General features: G+C 41.6%; 1 protein-coding gene across 1 annotated transcript in view; it reads left to right on the forward strand.

Moving 5' to 3' along the window:
- The window catches only part of LOC112562868 (probable G-protein coupled receptor 139), an 87,133-nt gene that overhangs the window by 59,902 nt on the left and 4,224 nt on the right, over nucleotides 1-23,007 (forward strand). The window contains 6 exon segments of the mRNA XM_025236440.1: nucleotides 4,821-4,927; nucleotides 20,983-21,187; nucleotides 21,190-21,374; nucleotides 21,376-21,497; nucleotides 21,648-21,954; nucleotides 22,283-22,596. Coding sequence (XP_025092225.1) covers nucleotides 4,859-4,927; nucleotides 20,983-21,187; nucleotides 21,190-21,374; nucleotides 21,376-21,497; nucleotides 21,648-21,954; nucleotides 22,283-22,596 — 1,202 coding nt within the window. The 5' untranslated portion in view covers nucleotides 4,821-4,858.

Genomic DNA, 23,007 nt, shown 5'->3' on the forward strand with positions numbered 1-23,007 from the left:
ATGAAAGACCAGCGCCGCCTGTGGATCCGGAAGCCAGTCGGGCCATGTCCAGTGAGCGGAAGAAGGAAGATAAAGTGCCACTCGCCTCTGAAGTCACATTCACACAACAGCTAGTCTTATTCGCCGACCAGCAGGAGACACGCATGAGCAGACAAGATGGAAGGACTAGCTAGATACAAGCGATGTGAGGAGAAGTTTTAATTTTTTGAGACGAGGATTCGCACACGAGGCGTAGAAGATTATCTCTTGGTGAACGTGTTACGATCTGAACTTCGTTTACATACAGTCCAGGGGCGTAGGAAGATGTTTAGCTTTGGGACAAGGAGGATAACTCATTGCTGACAGTGAACAATACTCACATCCACTGCAGTATTTGTCTAGAACATAGTGATGTCAGGCGCCATCAGACGACCATTTCGCTCTCAAGTATATTATTGAGTTCGTTTTGAAAAATAAAAAAAAAAATAACCTGACCCCGCATCTGCCTTCACCACCGACCAGCTCACAATGCGCATGCGCCGAATAATTGACGAAATACCCTCATTACCTGGTCAGATCTTTCTTCTGTGGGCTGGTAGCTGCACGTCTACCGTAAATCGAAAATGCTGTATGGACTGAGTCTGGTAGGATACAGGCACGTATTATCTTATTATTCTCACCCCTTCGAATCCAGACACATCGACGTCTTAGTTTTGGAATGAACCAAACTTTTTTGGTGTCTCTGCTGTTTCGGGTACCTACTCCGGCCACACTAGTCTGACGACACAGGTCTGACCACTAAGAAAATAAAAATTTTCAAAAATATTTCCCAGTGTGCAGAGCAAATACTAAATTTGACTTTTAAATATCTACTTGCTGCTTTTTTCGATTTTCTTTTTTTTTTCTTTTTTTTTTTTTTTTCTTTTTTTTTTTTTTTTTTTCTGATTGTACGTTTCAAGCCTCACCCTTTGACCTAGACACAAGCGATTTTGGAATCGGAGTTTGCCCTTTGGAGACACTTATCCAGCTGGTTTACCGCCTAAACTAGGGTAATTTTACCTTGGGATAAACAGCCGATATGCAGCCCAGGGGAGTTCAGCAAACCACAAAGGTACAGCAAAGTCTCAAATGCAATCTCTTAAAAACAGTCACTGAAGCAGATGTAATCCGTTAAGTGCATTATCCTTCAATAAAGGACAATATCAATCATTGTTACAGCTCCCCAGGCTCCCACGCTATCCGGTGTTCATTACAGTCTCGTACTGTATGGAGCGTGAAATATATTTTATATATATATGTTACAGAATTCGTGTTCCATTAAGAATGGATGGTTAACAACAGGCCATACTGCTATGCTACTCAGTGAATTTAACTGGCAAAACGGAAAATTTTTGTCTAGTATTCCTGTTAAAAACAAATTTTAAAATAACTTGTTCCGTTCATCTCTTCTCTGTTTCTTCCTCCATCCTTCTCTACCACATCCCCATTTTTATGTTTCTCTCTCACTCTCTCTCCGTTCTTAGCAATCAAATGAAAAACTGTCGCCTGCACACTTCTGATAAACTTATGAAAAATAAACACAATACGTGAGAAAGAGTTTGTAATTTTGTAATCATCGCAGTCATTAAGCCCAAAAATAGAAATCAAACAAAAAGAAGGAAATGCTTAAAAATAAAAGCCTGTGGAATGGCCAGCAGATTCAAGTCATATCTGGTCATGGCGACTGCTAGTTGTCTCCCCTGTAGTGTTTGCTCTTCGTGACTGATAAATGTTTCATACGCGTGAGACCCGTGTGACCAATGCATCATCCGAGAATTATCGAGTGGAAATGAAAACTCACTGCGATTTGCCTGTTTAAGGAACCGATTTCACTTCTGCTGTCAATAATAATATTTATCCTTTTTTTTTTTTTTTTTGTAAAGGAAACGCCGATCTCTGTTGGTGGCTTTGGACAATGTCACTTTAAAATATTGGGTTTCTGATGATGAATACTGCGGATGCTCCGACTGGGAATTTTTTTAATTAAACCAGAAAGTTGATGATTTTAACGTCTTTCTTTCATTCATTTTTGTTCTTTGTCTTTTTTTCTCTTTTTTCAGTTTTTCATCCTTCTTCCTGTTTTTCTTCAATTTCCCTAGCTTTTATTCTATCTTTTTTTTTTGTTCTTTCTTTCTCTCCTATTTATTTATTTCTGTCCTTAAGTATTTCTTTGTTTATTTTTTATGTATTTCAATTTCTTTCTCCATTTCTCTTGTCTTCGATTGCTCTAGTTTTTAAAAATTTTCTAACTTTTCTTTTTCTTTTTATTTTTAATCAAGTCGGGCGGACGAAGAAATGGAGAGGTTAAGAAGTACTTTCGGACACGCCTTCTGGTAAATGTCACATGGCAGTATGCTTCTCACAGCTGATATCCTCATCTTACTGCACCAGCAGATTCCGAGAGCAAACACCAGAAATTTAATCAGATTTATTCCCCGCCTTCTGGCGCGAACTGAGATCCTGACGAGGCTTCCATTTTAACGGAATTTGAGGGAAGATGCTCTGAGGCTGCGAGACCTGAGAGGAAGGTTCGTCCAGCATGAAGTCAAAAATCCCATTCCTGAAAAAGTAAACGTTTTTCACTAGAGCTGCTCCTTTAAGTAGAATTTCCGACTGAAATCAGAACTTTTGTGGTGTCGAGTGGACTGGGGTATAGGGAAAGGTTTCGGGTGGATGTCGTTCTTCCAGACTAAACTCTCGACTCAGTAAGCCGGCACTAACTCAAGATTCAAGTGGCGACAAAACCATTTAGGTGGCAGTGAACCTCAAGATTTTTTCAAGCTTCTCAGAAAGAATTTTTCTTCCTCGGAGGACTTTAACGAAAGGCATTGACCGTGGCTTATGGAGAGTGAAGGGTGGTTGCAATAGGTTGCTTTGAGATTGAATTTCCATCAGGCGATTGAGTCTGGTGCGAGGGTCGACAAACCTCGTAACGAACGCAGTAAAATAATTTTAGTTGACATTGTCTGTTAATAACCTTTTGATTTACACATAAGAGACATGGAAAGCATGCAATTGTGTAATGAACTAACTGCTTCTGTGCTCTCAGACTAATGTCTTCACGGGTGACTTGACCAGCCAACATGTCGCCGGACCAACGGTGCTGCACCAAAGTAAGGAACCGAACTCAAAATGAAAGTGATGATAAACAGTGGCGAATTCAATGTGCTCGAGCGGGTTCGTTCTGGTAGTTTTAAGGTTTATGCTTAAAAACGCATTTTATGAAATGTAAACATTTTGGAATGCATGCTGGATAAGCGAGTGTTTTCAAAGTTCCAGCTTTTTTAAAGATATGCGAAACAAACTTGTCAAAATTCAGGCACAGTGGCATGTGTGCAGGATGATAATCTCATTTTCCTTTAAAAGAAACTAAGTTTGAGGCCAGGGACGTCTGCAGGACCCTAATTCAATGGTCAAACCATTTATGTGGGATTGCAATAAAGGAACGCTGTATCACTGGAGTGTTACATTGCATTACCTAACAATCCGACTCACTAATCATTTTTTATTAAATTGTCTGAGAAGGAACCGCTGATTTTCCAACTGAATTTGTCTGATTTTCTTTCATACCATCTTCTAATGATCTATTAGATTTTCCTCCGTATTCAGTGCGAGGAAAGACCACAGAATAACGATGGAAACTGCTTTCCTTAGAAGTGTTATGTCCATCAATATCACGTCCATCACTACTGACACGATAACAGACTGTGGGAGAATTCATTTCGCAGGATACGAAGTTTCTCACTACTTCTGGCAGTTAGGAAGTGGAAGTGGAAAAAGATGGATCAAGTCAGTATTTTTTTCACGATCGTCCAGATTTGTCTCCAAATATCTTCTGAGAGAAGTTGTTGGACAAAGGTTAGACGTGTCTACCCTTGCAGCAACATAATCGGTATGTGCGTGTGTGAACACGAAATAGAGAGAAATATATCTATATATACTATTGCTTCATTAATGCTTAACACGCTTGGTGTGCGACTGCCTGAATACAAATTACCAAACTGTATAGAGTGTCCATGCAATAAGTCTGAAGACTGTGGTCTCCTTTCCCGAAATGTCCCTACGAAGACGTGTGTAATCTTGCCGATGCCACTGCCACCTATGAGACAGTAACAGAAAAGGAGAGAAAAAACTTTCTTTGGGCTTTGCAACCAGAAATAAGTTCCATTGTAACTGCCGTGACGGGGGAAGAAATCTCCCAGTGTCCCCACACTGCTTCAAGCAAACGACTTTATCTTGTGAAGACAGACTGCAGTAGAAGAGTGACATTGGCAATTATGTTTTCGTGTGCCGAACCTCTCTGGTGGTTTATGTCTGGATGATTTAAACCCTGAGGTACATTTGTTTTAAACTTACAGTCGCCTGGTCTTCCGATTTCATCTCCCAAATCAGCAACATTTTTAACCACTTTTTCATTGTTCTTCGGCTAATGTCATATAAAAATATCCTACACACACACACACACATTCGCGCGATGTATATATATATAAGATGAAATTATTAATACAATAATAATGTATACCTATTTTATATTTTGATTTTTTTTTAATATACAATTTAAAACTATTTTTAAATTACGGAAGTTTTCATCGCCTTTTGTGACACTACATTTAAAGATTCAAAATTAAAATCGCATAAATGGTTTATTAACTGTAGCGTTTGAAAGGCAAGCATAGTTAATAAAATCTGCCACAATTTCTTTTTTTTCTCGTGACATCTCTATAATGTTAGCATTTTGTGCAATTATACATTTTTGAGTACTTTTACCTTGTTAATCCATTTGTATAATGTTCTGTTTGTAGATATTGGCACAAGTCTGGAGTACATCTGGGAATGAACTATGGATTCAGACTACGCTACTGACATGAGTGTCGAGGCTGCTGCTGCTGCTGCTGGACTAGAGAGTCTGGTAGGCGGATCTGAACATTTCATTCAGTTTCTTGTTTCGCTCCATAGTAGACCTGCATTCTTATCACAACAATATAATATTAGTGTGCGCTCTTATCCATATCTCTTTACTACGAAACAATAATTTATCCTACATTTTTACTAAATCCACTGCAGCTGTTTTGATACATTTGTGATTATGCTATTCCATTTTTATTCACACTCAATTTTCTAGTAAATTTTGTTCGAATCTCCTAGTGTTATATTCTCATATTTTCGATTACTCTATACGATATAATATTCAAATATTCATTTTATGTGTGCTTTTAACAAATAGTTTATATCCTTGCTTAAACATTGTAGAAAATGTATTTACATCTTTTTAAATCATGAAAAAGACTGTAATTGTGGAATAGTCATTGGGGAGTAAGGTGCTAAAGACTAGGTCTTGAATGGTTGTAAGCGGAGTTACCTGCTCAACTCCCTCGCCACCCTATCCTCATCAGCCTAGTCTAGGGTCTGGTACCCATTCGATAAACACGGGTATCGAACCGGCTAGTTTTATTCCCCGGCTTCAGACTCAATTTTTCGGGATTTAATCAACTTTTTCTAGATACGCAGGCTTAAGGTTGTATTCACTTTTCTTCAGAACTTTCACATTTCTGTTTTCAAACAACCCAAGAAATTGGAACGTACAGCCAATGGTCCTTCTTCAAGAACACTGAATGCATACGTCTCTATGTGGATACACAAGACATCCATAGCCCTGTATGCCGAATACATAAAAGGGACGCGCGGTATCTATTTATTCAGAGCCAGGCGCAAAGGGAGGCAACTGTCGGTCCTGTCTGTTTGTCGGAAATCCCCTTGTCGCCCAAGTCTGCTCCTCTGCAAGACATTGGCATCGAGTTAAGACCGACCGGGAATCTCAGAAACCGCCTCGCGCCAGATCGGAATCGATCTCGCGTTTTCTCGAATTAGCGAGAAGTCGTGCCCCCTCACCCTGCATCTGAACAGCACGAGACCCGCGCGTGCGACATTTCAGTGCGCTTCCAATCAGACCAACAGAATGGAGTTGTCGAAATACGTCATCAATACTGGTCTTGTGACGTAATATGTTGTGAATGGAGCTGGAACTTAATAAATTGTAAAGATCATGAGTGTGACGTAATAAGCTTTAAATGGTAGATTTGTGACGTAATAAGTTGTAAATGATGTCATTAGGGTTTATGATGTCATTATAATTGTAATTAGTAGACTGCGTTGACGTAAGCAATACGTCAACACTCTTCATCTTGCTGTCTTTTCTATGCGTGCATGTGCAGAAAAATGTGTGTATGTGTGTGTGACTGTGTGCATGCGCAGATATCTATGTCTTCTTTATAGATTTATATGTGTGTGTGCATTTATTTGTGTACGTAGATCTATTCTTCTATGTTTGTACTCACATACGTGTGCATATACCTATTAATCTCTACCATTTCTTCACCCTGAATTACATTTACCGACAAAATTTATTCCACCAGCCATGCTTTCCTACCATGTGAACCTCTTGACCTCTGCTAAATAATAGCGGTGACGTCACCACCAATGATCAATAACTGCCAAAACATTTATCAGCCGCTGACAAGTGTGTTAATGAAGCAGCTTCCGGTCTTGTCCCACTCCGTGACCAGCAGTCATAGGTCAGGTCTGCAAGCAGGCAGCTGCCTGTGAATAATCACTCTGTCTTCGTGTGACGTATTCACAGACTCCGTGACTGTGTAAAGCACTGTAGGATACCAGGCTGCACCTCCATTCGCTGCTACCGAACTTGATGATACAAAAGAGTTGAATAGAAATAAAGGAAAGAAAGAAAATTGAATTTATTTATTGAAGAAGCCTTCGGACCCTTTCAAGAGTACTAAATACAATATAAAAAAAATAGAATGTACATCATAAGCTATGCAAACTGTATAATGAACAAAATAGTTAACTGTTTTGCAATTCGAATGCTTCATAGATGTAATTTGTTACATTATCAACTATATACTTGTCAGCATTTATTAGTGGTACAGATGAAAGGAAAGCAGATGGATGTTGATAATACTTTTAGGTTATACGATTCCTATCGTTCTCAAGCCGCCTGTTAAAATTCAACATCATCTGCTACAGCGACCTCTGGAGACATACGCAGCCGAAATGCCTTTAAAAAACTACACCTTTAGAGAAATATTAGAACAGAAACTTCTTCTTCGCAAAATGCTGAGAATGCATTTACTTGTGCTCAGTCATGGTCGGACTTATTAGTCATTAAGGACAGCGTTGGGGAAAAAATGAAAAAAGCCACAGATTTTCTGCCAACGGACATGACGTGGTCATCCAGATACGTGCGACACCAACGCAGCCATAGTCCACAGAGTGATGATGAACCAGGGTAAGAGAATTGTGATGGGTTGGAGGAGAAAAATGCTGAGTCGACGAAAGAAAAATCAAGGTTGAAAAACCTAGAGACGAGAGGAGAATGCGATCTCGGAGTAACAAAAACAAGTCAACAGTACGACTGTTTTTGAAACCTGAATTAAGTCCGTCGCCTTTATGCTTACCTCTTCTAGAAAATTTCAAGCCATTTATTAAAGTTTCATTGTGTTTTTACGGAGCTCAATTTCCACTGAATTCCGTTACACATGTAAAAGAGTGTGGGTAATCTTGTTTCCTTTAATTATTATTATAATAATTATAATTAATAATAATAATAATAATAATTAATTATTATTAATTATACAAAAAAGAATATTAGATATATTTCCCTTGTCGATGCGAGCTGTGAGCTTGGCATGAAAGACTGAAACGAACCCTACGAGAAACAAGAGTAAGCACAGGTCACCTTGGCAAACATTCACTAATATATATATGGGGAAGAGGATGTGAGCCAGTTCACTATCATCTTTGACTCTATTAATTTTTATTTTGCTATTTCCTTCCCTAGACGCCTCTCTATAAAATATTCATTAATTTATTTTTGTTCTGTCGCGCTGCCAAGACCAAAAGACATGGACATCTATGATCTCCTTTGTGTTCTCAGCACAATCTTGCACGAAGAAGCAAAAGTAAAAAAAAAAAAATGATGGAGTTCTCAAATAAGACTTCGTTAAACTCGTTAACTTAGCAGGCAGTATTTATTCTTGAAACGGTGTCCACCTTCAAGCCCGAATTATTTTTAAAAGATTTGCGCCCACTTCAAACGCTGTTGGCTCCACGGACCCCCAGCCAGCTAATGAGACTCATTTCAATGCAAATGTCTTACGACCATCGGTTCATGTTCTTTTAATTTTTTAATGACCTAATTTTTTCTCTTTAGTGCACTAAGGAATTTCAATATATTTTAAAGTGATTGCAATAAATGAATAGATTATCGGGGATGCTAAAAGCAATATACAAAAATGATGAACATGCTGACTGGGTGTATTTCTCGAGAGATTTTATTATCTACCAGGTAAGAAATCCAAGAATTCTCTAAGGTGCCCGTCCAGCAAGAAAAAGTGATAAAGTTTGGTGTCTTGCCGACTTCTGTCTCGATGTGTTATAGTTACATATAAATATGCTCGTGTAAATACCATGGAAACGCATTCTTTGTCACGCTGTGCACAGCAGTCGTAGTCTGAATTTGGGTTTTTTATCTGATTTTTATCTTTGAAAAAATCATCTCTATTGAGTTCATCGAGTAAGAAAATATGTGGATTTTTATCCACTTTGTGCTTAACTCAGTTTGGCAGTTTCAATTTTTTTCGGGTGATCTTTCTCATTGCATCGCGTGCAAAGTTTTGTTGAAAGCTGCAACTGCACCGAGTGTCGTCTCTGCTCTATTTACCTTCCAGTTTATGCTTCTTTAAGTTGTCAGATTTATCTCTCGTCTGTCTGAAGCTGCGTGCATGAAGGTGTTGCAGCATTTACATTTCGTCGGCTCTTCTCTGTCGTTGCAAAAATTCACCTAACCCTCCCGACGGTGAAGAAGAGGGAGAGAGAGCTGTGGAGGAGCGGATGATCTATCGACGAGGCACCCGACTTAACACAGGTCCCAGTCCCCTCGTTAAATCTTGATAGCTACCCGATCACAGCAGATATTTATAGGATATGCTATGAAAGCAGATTACTAATGACTTCCAAATTCTTGGAGAATGTTTTCAATCTTCAAGCAGTTCACGCAGCAATGCTTGAACTTGGATATGAGCTTACTCTCCTTTTTATTCCTTCTTTTTTCTCTCCTCCTTGCTCCTTTCTCTGTGTTGTACTTCCCTTCTCTTCTCCCCACGAGATTCTCACCTCCCTCTCCCCGGTTGCAGATTGAATTCACAGCTCAGTGTATTTTTGACCGAGACTAGGCAACCAGCCAGATTTATATAGAAATTAGATACACAACCTGCTGACGTCCTCGGCAAAGTTTCTCCCAGACTGAAGACAAACTCCTCCTCAAAAATGAAATCGATCAGCTAAATAATAAGCTTCGTCACGTAGGCGCTCTGTCTGGAGTGTAGTGCGTGATTAGCCATATCGAGGCTGATAGTACAGCATCATCTTGCCTCGTTCTCAGTTCAAAATGTTAAAAGAATGTCTGAAGTGGTGTTTTAACCCCCCTTCGCGCCAGTTACCACCTAGAAGTGGCTGCCGGCACAGTCTTCGTGCTCTGCAATCTTGAAGACCTCACCAATGGCTTGTTCGATGAAAACAAAGATGTTTTGAACGTCCTCGACAAGGAAATGGCCGCTGATTAGTTCAAAACTAGTCAAACACTACTTCACCTTTTCTTCAGACGTCACCTCGGGACGTTCTTGTCGTCTGCAATTTGTTGCAGCTGTCGGCGGATGAAGGAGGTGATGTGAAATGTGTTTCGCCTCTTTTCATGCCCATTCGCCATCCGAACAGCCATCTGCAAGGGATATGGGCTTCTTTGTGTTATCTGACCTCGGCTCACAAGTGCTGTGAAGACCGGACAAGATTTCCCAGTGACACGACATTATTCCGCTCACGAATACCTGTTAAGATGGCATGATGGTGTCTAAGGGAGGCTAGTCCCAGAGGTTAATAGATTCCTCTCCTTTATCTCCATGCGGAAAGATGACTAAGTGATGCGGAATCTTGTTAAATAAGTAAAAAGCTACATCTAAATAATCAGAAACACTTCAAAGACAGTACTGTGAGTTGTGCTTTTGAAGTTTGGCATAGAAAAGCATACAAAAGCATTCATTATTAAATTACATAAAAAATTCTGAGCCTGATTTCTCCATATTTACCAAAGAATATCCACAACTATCACGGTGTACCAACGACATAATTAGATAGTTAAATGTAGCATATTTCTGACAAGGGGAAAGGTCAACCGTAATCAACTCGAAGACTTTGCTCCTCTTGTTCCAACGAACCAAGCAGGTGACATCGTGCGGAAGTATCTGGCATCGTGCTTTGCCAGAAATGTATTGCTGTCACGTGCTGGGTCGTTGACCTCGGTCCCAAGTTCATCTGCTATGAGTGCAAAGAGTTACGGGGAAGAAGATGGCCCGGCAGTTAGCGGTCTTAAGCAGAAGGCATCAGCAAGTCTGTCTGTAGTCGGACCGTTGTCTCTGATATTGGAGTTACGGTAGTCGGAGTTGTTAGAATCTGGCCGCCTCGTGTACAGCAATCAGCATTTCTCACATCCATGACAATTCAATCAGATTCGCAGTCGAGGCAATATATTAAGGCATCTGGCCGGTCTGCTTGCTCCTTGCGACTCTGACAAGCGGCCAGCCCGCCATCTGCCTGCTGTGACATGGACAAATTGTGATCATCGCATACAAATTACCTCCCCTTCTTGCATGTAATCTTCTTCCTAGTTGACCGACTTCTACACCCACCAAGCACATCAGATGCACCTTAAACCAAAATCGAAACTCTTACATTTAGCTCTGCTGTAACGTTGCCATTAGTTACAGGATCTGGGTTAGTATCATGTGGGTGGGAGGGAGGATAAAATGGTAAATTATTGCTTGAAGACCGTAACAGGTTTGACATAAGACATGAGTATCAGACTGATGTTCTCTGATGTACTGCTCCATTTCCAAATGCCGAACGACCGAGGTTCCGTTCGACTAAACATCTCTTTCAAAAAGGAAAGCATCTCAGTTTGTTTGCACGCGCAGTGTTCTTTCTTCCAGGGGCACTCTGTTATTTTTCATACAAACATCATTCTGTGTTCAACATCTTTAAAAAAACAAGCTGTCATTAGGACTTTTTTTTCATTTGCCTAGCTATGCAAGCAGTGTGTAGTCCTTGTGAATGTGTGTGCGCGCGCGCATCATTTCCGGTGATATTATTACAGGGAGTTAATGAACTGAATATTCCTTGCACAGAAAACTACTCAAAACTCAACAAAGTCACACACTTACAAACTCATCAAAGTCCTCTATTGTTGCCGGGAGTCCTTCACCTAAATCCCCTGAAAAGGTTCTGGTGTCAGTGAGGTCAGAAGACTTCTTGGAAAAAAATTGAAAAGAAGCTTTTCATCCTCGGCCCTCTGATTGGAAAGATGGGCAAGATGGTGTGGTCTGGGTAGGTAGGAGTGACCATTACACTTGCCCGCAGCTTGATAAGAAAGTGCCAGCGGGTGAGGGTGTGGGTTCGGCGGGTCTACCCAGTTTTTCAGAGAGAAAATGGGCGACTGGCTGTTTTCAGACAAGATGATGAACTTAGCCAGAGGCATAATAAGTACTTGACGTCGGAATACTATTTGTCCTTCCTCGCCAAACTTCTGTCCTAAGCAAGTTTTCTGTCTGTACATCGTCTCGGATGATCAGATTATCTAGACAAGCTAAGGGATACAATTATGTCCCTTCAATACAGTTTCCAAGTGTGTACCATATGGTTTCTGGCATTACAAAAGATCTACTTGATCATTTAAATGGAAATAAAAGCATTTATAAATATTTTCAGTGTGTTGTCAAAGGTTAGGTATACTTTAGCGATTTTGCGGCGCATGAAGACGGTTGTTCTGTTAACCATATTAAGTAGTAAGACTGTTTAACATTTACTCAAAAATCTGCAGCCAGTAAAGAAGGGGTTAGATGCCAACCAGATGGTCTCTCTGTCTCTTTCGTAGGGTACAAGTATTCGATAGCCTGAGTGTCCGTTCATGAGCAGCCTAGCTGCCTGCTACGTGTTGTGCGTCTAGACGCCACCAACGGTTACCCTCAGGGAGGTGTAAAGGTTAAGCCGAGAGTAAACCTACTGTCGCGTGACCTGCATTAGTTCCTTCCGGGAAAAAATCTTCCCTAAAGTCCGGGTAGAAAGGAGGATTAATCTGCTACAATCGTGAAAACCAAGCCGCTGGGCAGTGACACTCTGATCCATTTTGGAGAGAGGGATGACAGCCTCCGTCCTCGGGAAGAGCATACGCAGGCTGTCATAGGAAGAGTCATTATAATAAGTGCCCCAAGGATTTATCGCTGACCGAATACACAAATGATGCCATGAGAGAGTGTGTGTGTGTGTACATCGATGACGTCATGACAGACTACAATTGCGTGACGGTCCAGTCTGTTGTGAATTATGATCAAATCTTGTACTTGATCCAATCATGATGATTGACGATGATGATTATCATTATTGATGATGATGGATGATGATGGTGATTAGTATTATTATTGGTGATGAGTGATGATGACGTAAAAATTCAATTCAGAAAAAGATAAAGCATTTTTACTCACTTTACTCTCATGGTTGGTTTGTGTTCCAACTGATTCCGTCTCAAGGGTCTTCAGCGTATCGCTGCTTCGGTGAACAACGCCTCTTGAGCTGGTCTTCCTTTCGATTCCTGGTGGAAGTTATCTTCTTTATTCCGATCCGTTACACACTGAAGTTCGTTGTAACAATGCAGGTTTAGGATTTACATACGGGTCTTGCCGCTGTCTGTAGACAGAGCTGCGTGAATACCAAGCATCTTAGTGGCCTCAGAGCCAAGCGATTTGCTGCCGCTTGGGATGTTCACGGGACGTCGCTCCCAGTCTCATTCACTTCCGGTCCGTCAGCTCTTTACAAGTCAACATGGTTTGCCCAGACCCACAGCTGACCAAACCTTAACAATCGTAGTCTTTACTATCGTGAGAGGCACTAAACGCTAAACAAGACTGAACTTAATATGTGTAGCCGCACTGAAAAAACTTTAGACGAAGCTCCGATTAAAGCAGGCAGCACTAAACAAATTCTAAACTACATTAATAGACATGGCTATATCAACTAAACACTGATTGATATTGCACTAGACACTAGATCACTTCTAGGTTCAAGAGCGGAAAAGAGAATCATCAATCAAACAACTGCCAAAAGTTGAATTTATTGACTCTGCTCAAATAATTTTCTTCGAAACAGTTTAAGACAACAAATGTGTTTTCTTTCGGAAAGAAAATGACCAGTGAAAAATCCGAAGGGTTGATTTGGGGTAGTCGAATTTGTTTTTTTTTTTTTTTTAATGGCGTGAAGACCCGGTTCTACACCACGCACTCTGGGGCGAAGAAAGAGGGAAGAAAGAAATGGTCAGCGACCTTTTTTTAAAGAGATAACTGATGTTGAAACATGGTGAACATGATTGCCTCGAACAGATAGGTTAGGGGTTAGAGCCCTGCGGGCACAAAGTCGATGTCTGTCTGGTGCAACAACTTCCGTCAGTCCTTGAGTTTCTGACTCCATAGAGGTTTGGGAAAAGGTAAAACATGAAGGGAAGAGAAACGCCGTACACACAAAAATACCAGCCCCCCAAAAAAAGTGTATTCTTTAACATAATAATAATGGAATCTGGTCCCAAAGCAAAGAGTTCATTGCGTGCCCGGTGGGTGTAGTTACTCATGTTCAGAAGGTGAATGTCTTTAGTATAGATGCAGTCTGCACCTTGCCATTGCATGGAACCTTCAGTGTCAACAATCAATGCTCATCTGACAGCCGTTATGGTGTTTGTATGGAAGCTCAACTCACTGGTGCAGTGGCCGAACCTTGGAGGACATAAAAATATTTCCATCAACACAAATCATGTTAGCGCATCACGCTAAAGAACATTGTAGCTGAGCTTCCAGGAAATGCACATCGTCAGCCATATTTACTGAACACGAAACTTGCTGTGACAGAGCAACATTACAGAGCTTTCTGAAGAACTTGCAGAAAAGAAAGTTTGAGTCCGGAAACGACATTGCCGATGATCTGATTAATGACAAGATGACGCCTATCTGGCAATAAAAATAAGTCATCTAAAAGAAATTGGAGCAGACATTAATTCAGGACATAGAAAAAAAAAAAACCCAGCGGATTCACAAATCAACATTTTAAAAAATGTCTTGACGGACATCAACGTGCAAACACGAAAGCTGATGGAGAGAAGTTATACGAAGGACATCACTCATCCGCAAAGACCTAAAAAAAATATGAATCGACAGATGTGATTTATTATGGAAGTCTTACTTTCAGCGACTTCTATTAAAAATAGCCAGTGTCATTAAAGATGAAAGCTGCAATCTTGATCTTTCGCCTTTCACAAGAAAGTCGGCTTCTGTCAAAGGCGCCCCCTATGATTGCTGCTCAGCATCTTGGAGAACATCATGCGTAAGACCCTCCACCATAATAACAATCGAATTACATCCATGGAAGGCGAATTTACAAACTGCGGTTTCCAGACAAGTCTTACAGTAGGAACTAACAAAGAACTGCATGATCTTACTAAAAGACAAGAGAAAAGTTATGGTCATGGGCAACGGCAAAGCAAAGATCAAAGATGGAAAAACTTTTTCCAACAAGGGTCCAATTTGATATTTATAGCATTATTCGTGAACCATACAAAATTATCTCCTAAAAAATTAGCCTGCTATTTAGTCTGTTTGGTCAAGCTGTAATTTAGGCCTCATTTCGTGTACAATCGCAGGCTGCCTGGCACTGCTGTTCTCTGAGTCAACACTTTTCTGAAATTACTTGCATTTACAAAGCATCTGCGCGCACATGCACACATAAACATAAATCCAAGCGAATTTTGCGAACCAAAGCTTTTTAATTTGCTCATCATTTAGAAGTACATTAAAGAGTGCAGGACAATCGTAGCCATGAATGGTAAACAGCAATTTGAAGATTAATTTTATTTATTATTTGATTATTCATTTGATTATTTGAACCCGGAAGGGTCTACTTTCGTCTTGGGTTAAAGAGGACATGCTTTTATAATTCTCTAAACTCGTCTTTATAGACCGTGTGCAGTCAATGAGAAGCATAGGTCTCTGTCCCGTCATGTACCCGTATGTGTCCTATCTTGCAATGGACGTTCCTTGCTTATCCCTCAAAATTTATGTTGTTGTTATCATTATTGTTATTATTAGTAGTATCATTATTATTAGTATTGACTTATATACATTTAAGATTCTATGAAAAAATTGTAGATTAAATCAACGCTATTACATCAAATAATTTCGTTTGAACAGGTTCGTCTCGAAAACATACAAGTTTCAGTAATTTAGTGCCACCATATTCAAAGCTCCACGACAGATATCTGTATCAGGATCGCGACATCAATAGCAGCAATGACTAGGCTGGACATGGTCTGGTGCATCCACGACATTAGACGTGCTATTAGTACAATCTGAACAACTTCCGACCTTACGAATGTGAAACGTGGACTATACCGATGTGAAGACGAGAGTCCAGGCATTCAAGAACAAGTGTTTGAGGGGGTTCTCAGGGTCTCTTACATGGAATATAAAGCCAAAGACTTTATTCGGAGCACTGTCAGCACACTCGGAGGACACCACGAGTCCTGTTGACAACAGTTTGTGACCCGGCACAAGAGGACCTGCTCACTGTCACCAGAAACACCCGTAAGTTTATCTACCGAGCTTATCCATGTGCTCCCCTATGACTGGAAACCAATCAAGAGACGGCTGGCTGACAGGCTGACTACCTGGCTGACTGGCTGGCTGGCTGGCTGGCTAACTGTCTGACGTGTTTTGTTTTCTCATTCACCTTTTCCAGGTGTTTCTATTCTTTTCTCTTTCCACTTTCTGCGTGATCAGAAGACCTTTGCCAAGATAAAAGGTGCTTTGAGTGGTACAAGTGACAAGGAAATTCTCAGCAAAAGATTTTCTGGCACAAAATGTCTGACAACGATGACGTGTAATTACAGAAACTCATTATTCACAAAAAGTTTTCTTATTTTTGATTCAAGAGGAAATCCTCCTGTTTTCGTGTAACAAAATTTGCTTGCAGGAAAAATAATGACTACCAATTTCTGTTCATAATGGATCCGGTTCTGTAATTAGCAGTTAGGAGAGTTTGGGAGTTCCTATAGCGCGAGCAACAACACGTGACACAAAGGAAGCCGTGTTTGTTTTTTAAGCGATGAATGACGACCAATTGTATGTACATAGATTGGCTACCAATTTATTTATCTACGAATATTGAAATAATAAGAAATTTGAGGTATAGATACCTTTTTACAAATGATATTTGAATAAAGTGTCAAGGCTTACATGATACAAGTGGGCATTGTCGCTGTTTGATTCGCGAGAACACACTCAGCAGTTGACAGTTTCCAAGACTAAAGTGAAGGCCAATGAAGTTCTAATCTTCATTCCTCGGCATAGAATTCTTAAATATCGCCACATAGTGGCCTTGTTTGCTTCTTTAGCTCGTGGAGAACAAAGATTCTCAAAGTGGAAATTAATTAACAATTATCTGACATTACCATGTTCCATTAAAGATTGTCTCGCATGGCCAACCATGTCCAGTGAGCTTTACTTGACTGAAAAGAACAAGAACTTCCTTTTCATAGCAAAAAGCATAGAAAACGAGATTTTAAACCTTCAATATTACTTCCAGAAACTATTCATTATTTGTTGAATAATTGCTCGACATTTTTTCTGGGGATAGATTGCGCATATCTTTTCGCCAAAGGCGCAAATTTGCATATCGCCAGGCCTGATGATGTCTGCTATTCTCAGATTGTGAATTCAGTTAAAGTTCTGCCGAGCAAACATTTCTATATATTATATCTAGCAGCTTATTTGTTAAATCCACAAAAATTCTGTTTACTTCTGTCAAGCTAAGTCAACGATCATCTCAGAATTTACTCTTGCTGGGAGAAACTCTTCAGATGGGGTCCACCTCCTATAATTACTGGCTGTTAAAAAATGATTTGGGTAGGTTTACCCTCTGACCCTTATCACAGGTCTTAGCCGCTACCTGGAGATAGTAGATTTACCATGTAGGTAACAGGCTGGGTAAACCTCCTTATTGAATAGAAGACCTGGAGAGGCGAAGAGCAGTCTGATAAACTTTCCTTTTTCTTTAAAAAAATATACCTCTGGATGTCAACCGGTGAATAAAAAATTCTTTGTTTTGCTGCGGGTATCTGCGTCGTGGGTTTCACTGGGTGTGCTCCAGACTTGGGTGTGCGTCCTCAAGTAAAATAATACCTTCTGACTGCTGCTGCTGTCTTTATTTTATTGTATGGCTTTCGTTTCTTTGAAGAATTTCACTATTTTTTGAAACCATTTTCTGCATCAAATGACATCTTTTAGTGTGCCTACATGTGTTTCCTAAATTTTTTTTTTTTACATTTCTCTTCTTTCATGTTTCTCTTCTTTGGTTTCTTTCTTCTTTATCCTTTATGGGTTTTTTCTTTTTTGGTTGCCTTTTTTCTTATCCTTATCTTATTTTTTTTCTTTCTTTTGTGTTATTTTCACTTGCATCTTCTTTTTCTTGCTTATTACCACTCCTCTTTCTCTATTCTTTTTTTTTCTCCGTCCATAACGCATGGCCACAATGGTTTAATCCATCTTTATTTTTAATCAGATTTTTGGTAGTTTATCAGTGATCTCCCCTTCATACTTTCCTGAATATTATTGAACCTGTCCCCACAGTACACAGAGGACATGTAGCTAATTTTGTGATTTTTGCTTGACCTTTCTGGACCACAAACAGGAGAGAAGAGAAAAAAAAATTATGCAGTGGTAACATCTCGCAGGCAAGCCACGAAGCAGTCGACATTCCCGGCATTCAATTCAAAGGGAACAGAAAGTCTGGTCTTCAAAGCCGAGTGTGTTAACTGTTTCCTCTTCCCGAGGGATTGCCATGGCCTGTCTATATGTCTTCAGATGCTGTTGAGGAATTGTACAAAAGTCTTGAGACCACCTGCTGATGGCTGAAGAAAATACCGAGAAGTCCTCTGCGTCTTCAGGTTTGCAGGATTTGCTAATCCTTGTTCTCTGTGTTTTGAGATGTTAAAATGAAAGCAAAGGATGCTAAGCTGCTAAGGATGTATCTATGCTAACAACTATGCTAACTGCCTTGCTAGTTAGCCGGCGTGCGTCGCTAGGGAGACTGGCGTCCTGTTGGCTAATTGGTGTTTATGTGTTCTGGCTATTCTTCGCTGAGGATGGAAGGGAGTGTGGACACGATGGTTGAGTTATGGGGGCGGGAAGGTATATGGGGGAGAATGGAGGAGATATAATCTGCAAGATTAGAATGGAGCTTCACTCAGCACGATTCGCTTCAGGGAGAAAAGAAAATCCAGCAGCTGCCAACGAATTCCCAGACAAAGAAGGAACAAAAAAGCACGAGGAAAAGCCATCCATCGTGGAAAGTTAGACGAACAGCCATTGGAAGAAAAATTGAACCACCTTTAACAGAGCTGGACTAGCTATGGGCTATAAAGCCTTAGTAAACTCAACAAGATATTCCCCTTTGCTGTCGGGGGAAAGGGAGGGGTTTTGGGGGGAGAATTAATTGACTGTGTGCGAGATAAGCAGATATGTTGATCGTTTTATGGACTCGCGAGTTTCGTCAACCACTTTGAGTAAGCGCTGGGAAAGCAGCTCATTCGGCTCCTGGAACAGCTTGCTCCTTTGTGCTCTGAGCCGCTGGAAATGTAAGACAATGCCCAAAAAATGTAAGACAATGTAGGACGATGCAAGACAAAGGAGAAAAGACGAAAGTGTGTTTTTTCTGAACCAAGTTGCTGCTCGTGACAGCTTTGCGTGAGGACTGGTCACTCCAAGGTGCCTTGCTTTTGGCAAGTTCTCATGTTGGTTTTTTAGTTGTCGCCTGCTGACAAATCAAGTGTCACTGGTTCTAGAAGGAAATAAGAGATTTATATGATCAAGATATATTGTATTCCTCAATGGGAGGAATAATCCGTATATTCAAGACAGCCCTGAGGAACCAGAGATTTGTCAGACGCTGAAGTCCATCCAGCCCTCCCAAAGACCAGCACTGAAGGACCAGCATAACCTGAAGGCCTCGTCCAAGGGATGTAGGTATGTTTAATTACTATGAGAACCTGAGGGCCTTTTTCTTGTGCTTGTGTCTCTTTGGAATATTTTCGTTTTCTAGCTTTGCAAAACGGTTTCTGATGAAAAAGATCATGATGCTGAAGAGGACGTTCACCTCGATTTGTGTCAATAGTATCATACACATAGGGTAGGCACTACCAGAGATGGGTACAGCCTGTACTTGGTAGTAAACCTGATGCTATGTCCAGCTTAATCATCGCTGCTGATGATGGTGTGGGTGTCTGTCATGGAGCTGCGTGCTTGGAGAGGGTGGCTCCCAACAACATCACAATCAAGATGTAAAATGAAGACAATGTGACTATGTTAACTCTCGGCCATAGAGCACATTTTACTGCGGACAATCATGAACTGGGTGGATATTCTTTCAGAGGAGTTTGGTTGTGTGTGGTTCGACTTCCAGTAGGGGAATAGCGATCTCGTGGTCCGTGTTGTGAGTGTCTGATGAAACACCACAGTCTGGTGGTCCGCCATCCAGCAAGTCAGAAAGAAGGCTAAAGTTATCTGTTGACAAAGTTATGTTTCGCGTGTAATTCCCATATTTCATTATCAAAAAGCCTTTATATAATTTCTGTAATAATTTCTATAGTTACAAAATTTTTCGGCGCAGAAAATTCTTAAGATTGTGTCAAACTTAAAGCACACTTTTTGATTGACTTTTACCAACCTTATAATGATTTACTCATCTGTGCGTTATTTCAACCGACAAAGCCTTTCGTTGCACGTGAACCTCAATAAACAGTTTTAAATTACGTCGTTAAGTAAATTTAAAAAGAGGGTAAGTATGCAAAGCTAGCATGGTGGTGTATCCGACAACATTTATGAAGAGCAGCATTCTGGAGCGCCGTCACACGTACACACACGCACACACACGCACACTCACGCTCTGGAGCACTTCGAGGGTTTGACCCTCGAGCACTTAACGAGGTTAAACAGCCTTACAGCGCAGGCTCGTACAGTTACGTGCCGCTACCAGTGACGTATCAGCACCGGGGGATCCCGTTACACAGCAAAAAACATTAATACATTCATTTGTTCTTCAACAAGTAGATAACATCAACAGAAAATCTCCAGGGTACATTACTCTCGCCTGCCAGTCTATGAAAATACTGTTGATGCGCTTAATTAATATCGGATGTGTCTGCTCGATTTTCTTTTTGTGAGTTTTATTATTGTTGGTGTTATTTTAACCTGAAACAAAGTTTCGCGTGTCGTCACTACCTTGTTTCGTGTCTTTTCTAGCTTGCACGCTCCATCCTGTTGGTCAAATACTTGTGTTTGTCAAAGGAACGGTATGTTCGTGTTTTTGGACGTGGTGGGGGAGCTGCCACCTTCCCTAGTGTGAACATGTGTGTGGTCCTTCCTTCACACTATGTTAATGGCAACTCGCTCAACCCAGAGCTCAAACCTGCAGGAACAAGGGAGGCAAGCGGTAACAGCTTCAGCAGGACTCAGTCAGACGTCATAGAGATAATTCGAGAAGGGACTAGTCGAGGTGTTTACAACAAATGGATGATTTGTCTCGTAACTTAATCCTCGCTTTTCTGCAGACACTTCACATCTTTATCAAGAGTCTGTGTTGAAAAGATTTGTAGAAGGGGTTTCAAAGGGGAGACAATATTCCCTTCGAAGTATGGACTGCATTTTTGTGTTCTTTTGTGGGAACAATAGTTTTCGCCACCATCTTTTGTTCCATCGAGGACCATCCACCCTCCGACTTAAAATGTCGTTTGCTCTGTCTTTTATCTAGATGAACTCGTCCTCAATGTTCGACTGTGTCAGTGAGGACGAGAGGGTGGATGTCAATCAGGTCATATCCTACGTCGCCTCCAAGTCCTCCGCCTGGCTGAACGCCAGCAACTGTTCCCTACCTCCCGGGGTCAACTCGCTGGCTGACCTGCGTGACTCCGGGGGCAAGCCGGCTGTCTTCGTGGTCGGCCGTCTCTTCTACGGATGGTTACACCCATGGTCCTGCTGGTCGGCCTCATCGGCAACACTCTGTCTCTCTGCGTCTTCGTCTCCAGGAACATGAGGTCCCTCTCGGCTTCCACATACTTGGCGGCCCTCTCCACCGCTGACCTTACAGCCCTCGTCTTCTACGTGCTGGTGGAGTGGCTCATCCGGGGACTGCCAGGCATTGCAAGGGGAGGAAGAAGACAATACCAGCCTGATGGCCACTAATGGGTCGTGCCAGATGGTGATGTACTTGCATTACGTGTCAAGGTTCCTCTCCGCATGGATCGTGGTGGCCTTCACCGTCGAAAGGTAGACTGCCAGCTGACTTGATTTATAATATATAATATATTTACTATAATTATATATAATATATAATTAATATAATATATTTATAATATAATTTCCCTTTAAGCTTCCCAGAGTATTTCTAACCCTATATTGTGTATGTTTGATTTCCAGGTACATCGGCGTCTGTCATCCGCTCCGGCGCCGCGACATCTGCACGACGTCGTCGACGCGGCGCCTGGTGGTGGGGCTGATCGTGGTGTCGTTCCTGGTCAACGTGTACAAGCCGCTGTTGTCGCAGGTGCATCACGTGCCAGGTGTGGGCATGCTGTGCACCTCCCACCAGGACCACCGCTTCCTAACCTTCGTGCTGGACTCCACCTACGCGGTGATGATCACGTTTGTTCCCTTCGTCATCATCACCGTCTTCAACCTGCTCATCATCCGCAAGCTCTTACGTCACAACAGGAAACGTCGCAAGGTAGAGATCACATGACCTGTACTGCAGTGCACGTGCTTTGTGTGAGGGTGTGGACAGAGAAAAATCGAGAGAGAACGAGTGAACGTAAAAAATGTGTTTGCAGGAATATCTGGAATATCTTGACATACTGAAGGATGTCATGGTGGGCAGGTAGAAGGATAAAAAAATAATAATAATGAGTAACGAACAGTGAATGATTAGTCTGCGCTTTCGTTTGTTTTGTTGTTAAGCAAACAATAGAAGGCGGGTGGTGTCAGAAGATAAACAAAAGTAACGAACGCCCACTTTAAATGACTGTTATTGTGTCTCGTTCACGGTTCAAAAGCAGGTGCGCGTGGTGACAGAGGAAAGCGTCATCCGCCTGGAGTTCACCCTCATCCTCCTCGTCGTTAGCTTCTGCTTCATCGCCCTCAACGTCCCGTACTTCGCCACGTGGCTCAAGGTGTTCCTGGCGTCGCACTACATCAGCGTCTCCTCCTTCGCGCGGCCCGCCGACCTCGACTACTTCCGGGGCGTGGCCCTCATCACGCGCGCCATCTTCTACGTCAACTACTGCATCAACTTCTTCCTGTACTCCATCACGGGGGCCTACTTCCGGCGCGAGCTGCGCATGCTGTTCGTGCTGCGGCAGCAGAAATACAAGTACGGATCGCAGAAAACCCGCTGCACCCGGCTGGCCTCGTCCAGCACCTCCCAGCTCGCCCGCCCGCCCAGTCAGCAGTCGACTCCTAGCCCCCAGTCCTGGGTCTAGCTGACCTGAGGTGACCACAGAACGAGGGTACACACTTGTATAGTGGCGCCGCAACAACTCCTTTATTGTTGTGTGTAGCCAGGCTTGCCCTCGTGCAGCCTTTCCTCCCTCTTCGAATCCCCAGCCTCCCTGCCCCCACTTACTCAACGTCCCTTCCTATTTAATTAACTTTCAGAAATTTTTTTCTAAGGCAGGGAAGAGAAAGTCAATCACAAAAACGATTTGTAGTTCGGAGGCGATGGTTTAATAGTGGTAATGATTTACGCAGGTGCCGCCAGACAACTAAGAGATCGATTCCTGGG

Source organism: Pomacea canaliculata, linkage group LG4 (assembly GCF_003073045.1).
Source record: "Pomacea canaliculata isolate SZHN2017 linkage group LG4, ASM307304v1, whole genome shotgun sequence".
NCBI classification, from domain to species: Eukaryota; Metazoa; Mollusca; class Gastropoda; order Architaenioglossa; family Ampullariidae; genus Pomacea; species Pomacea canaliculata.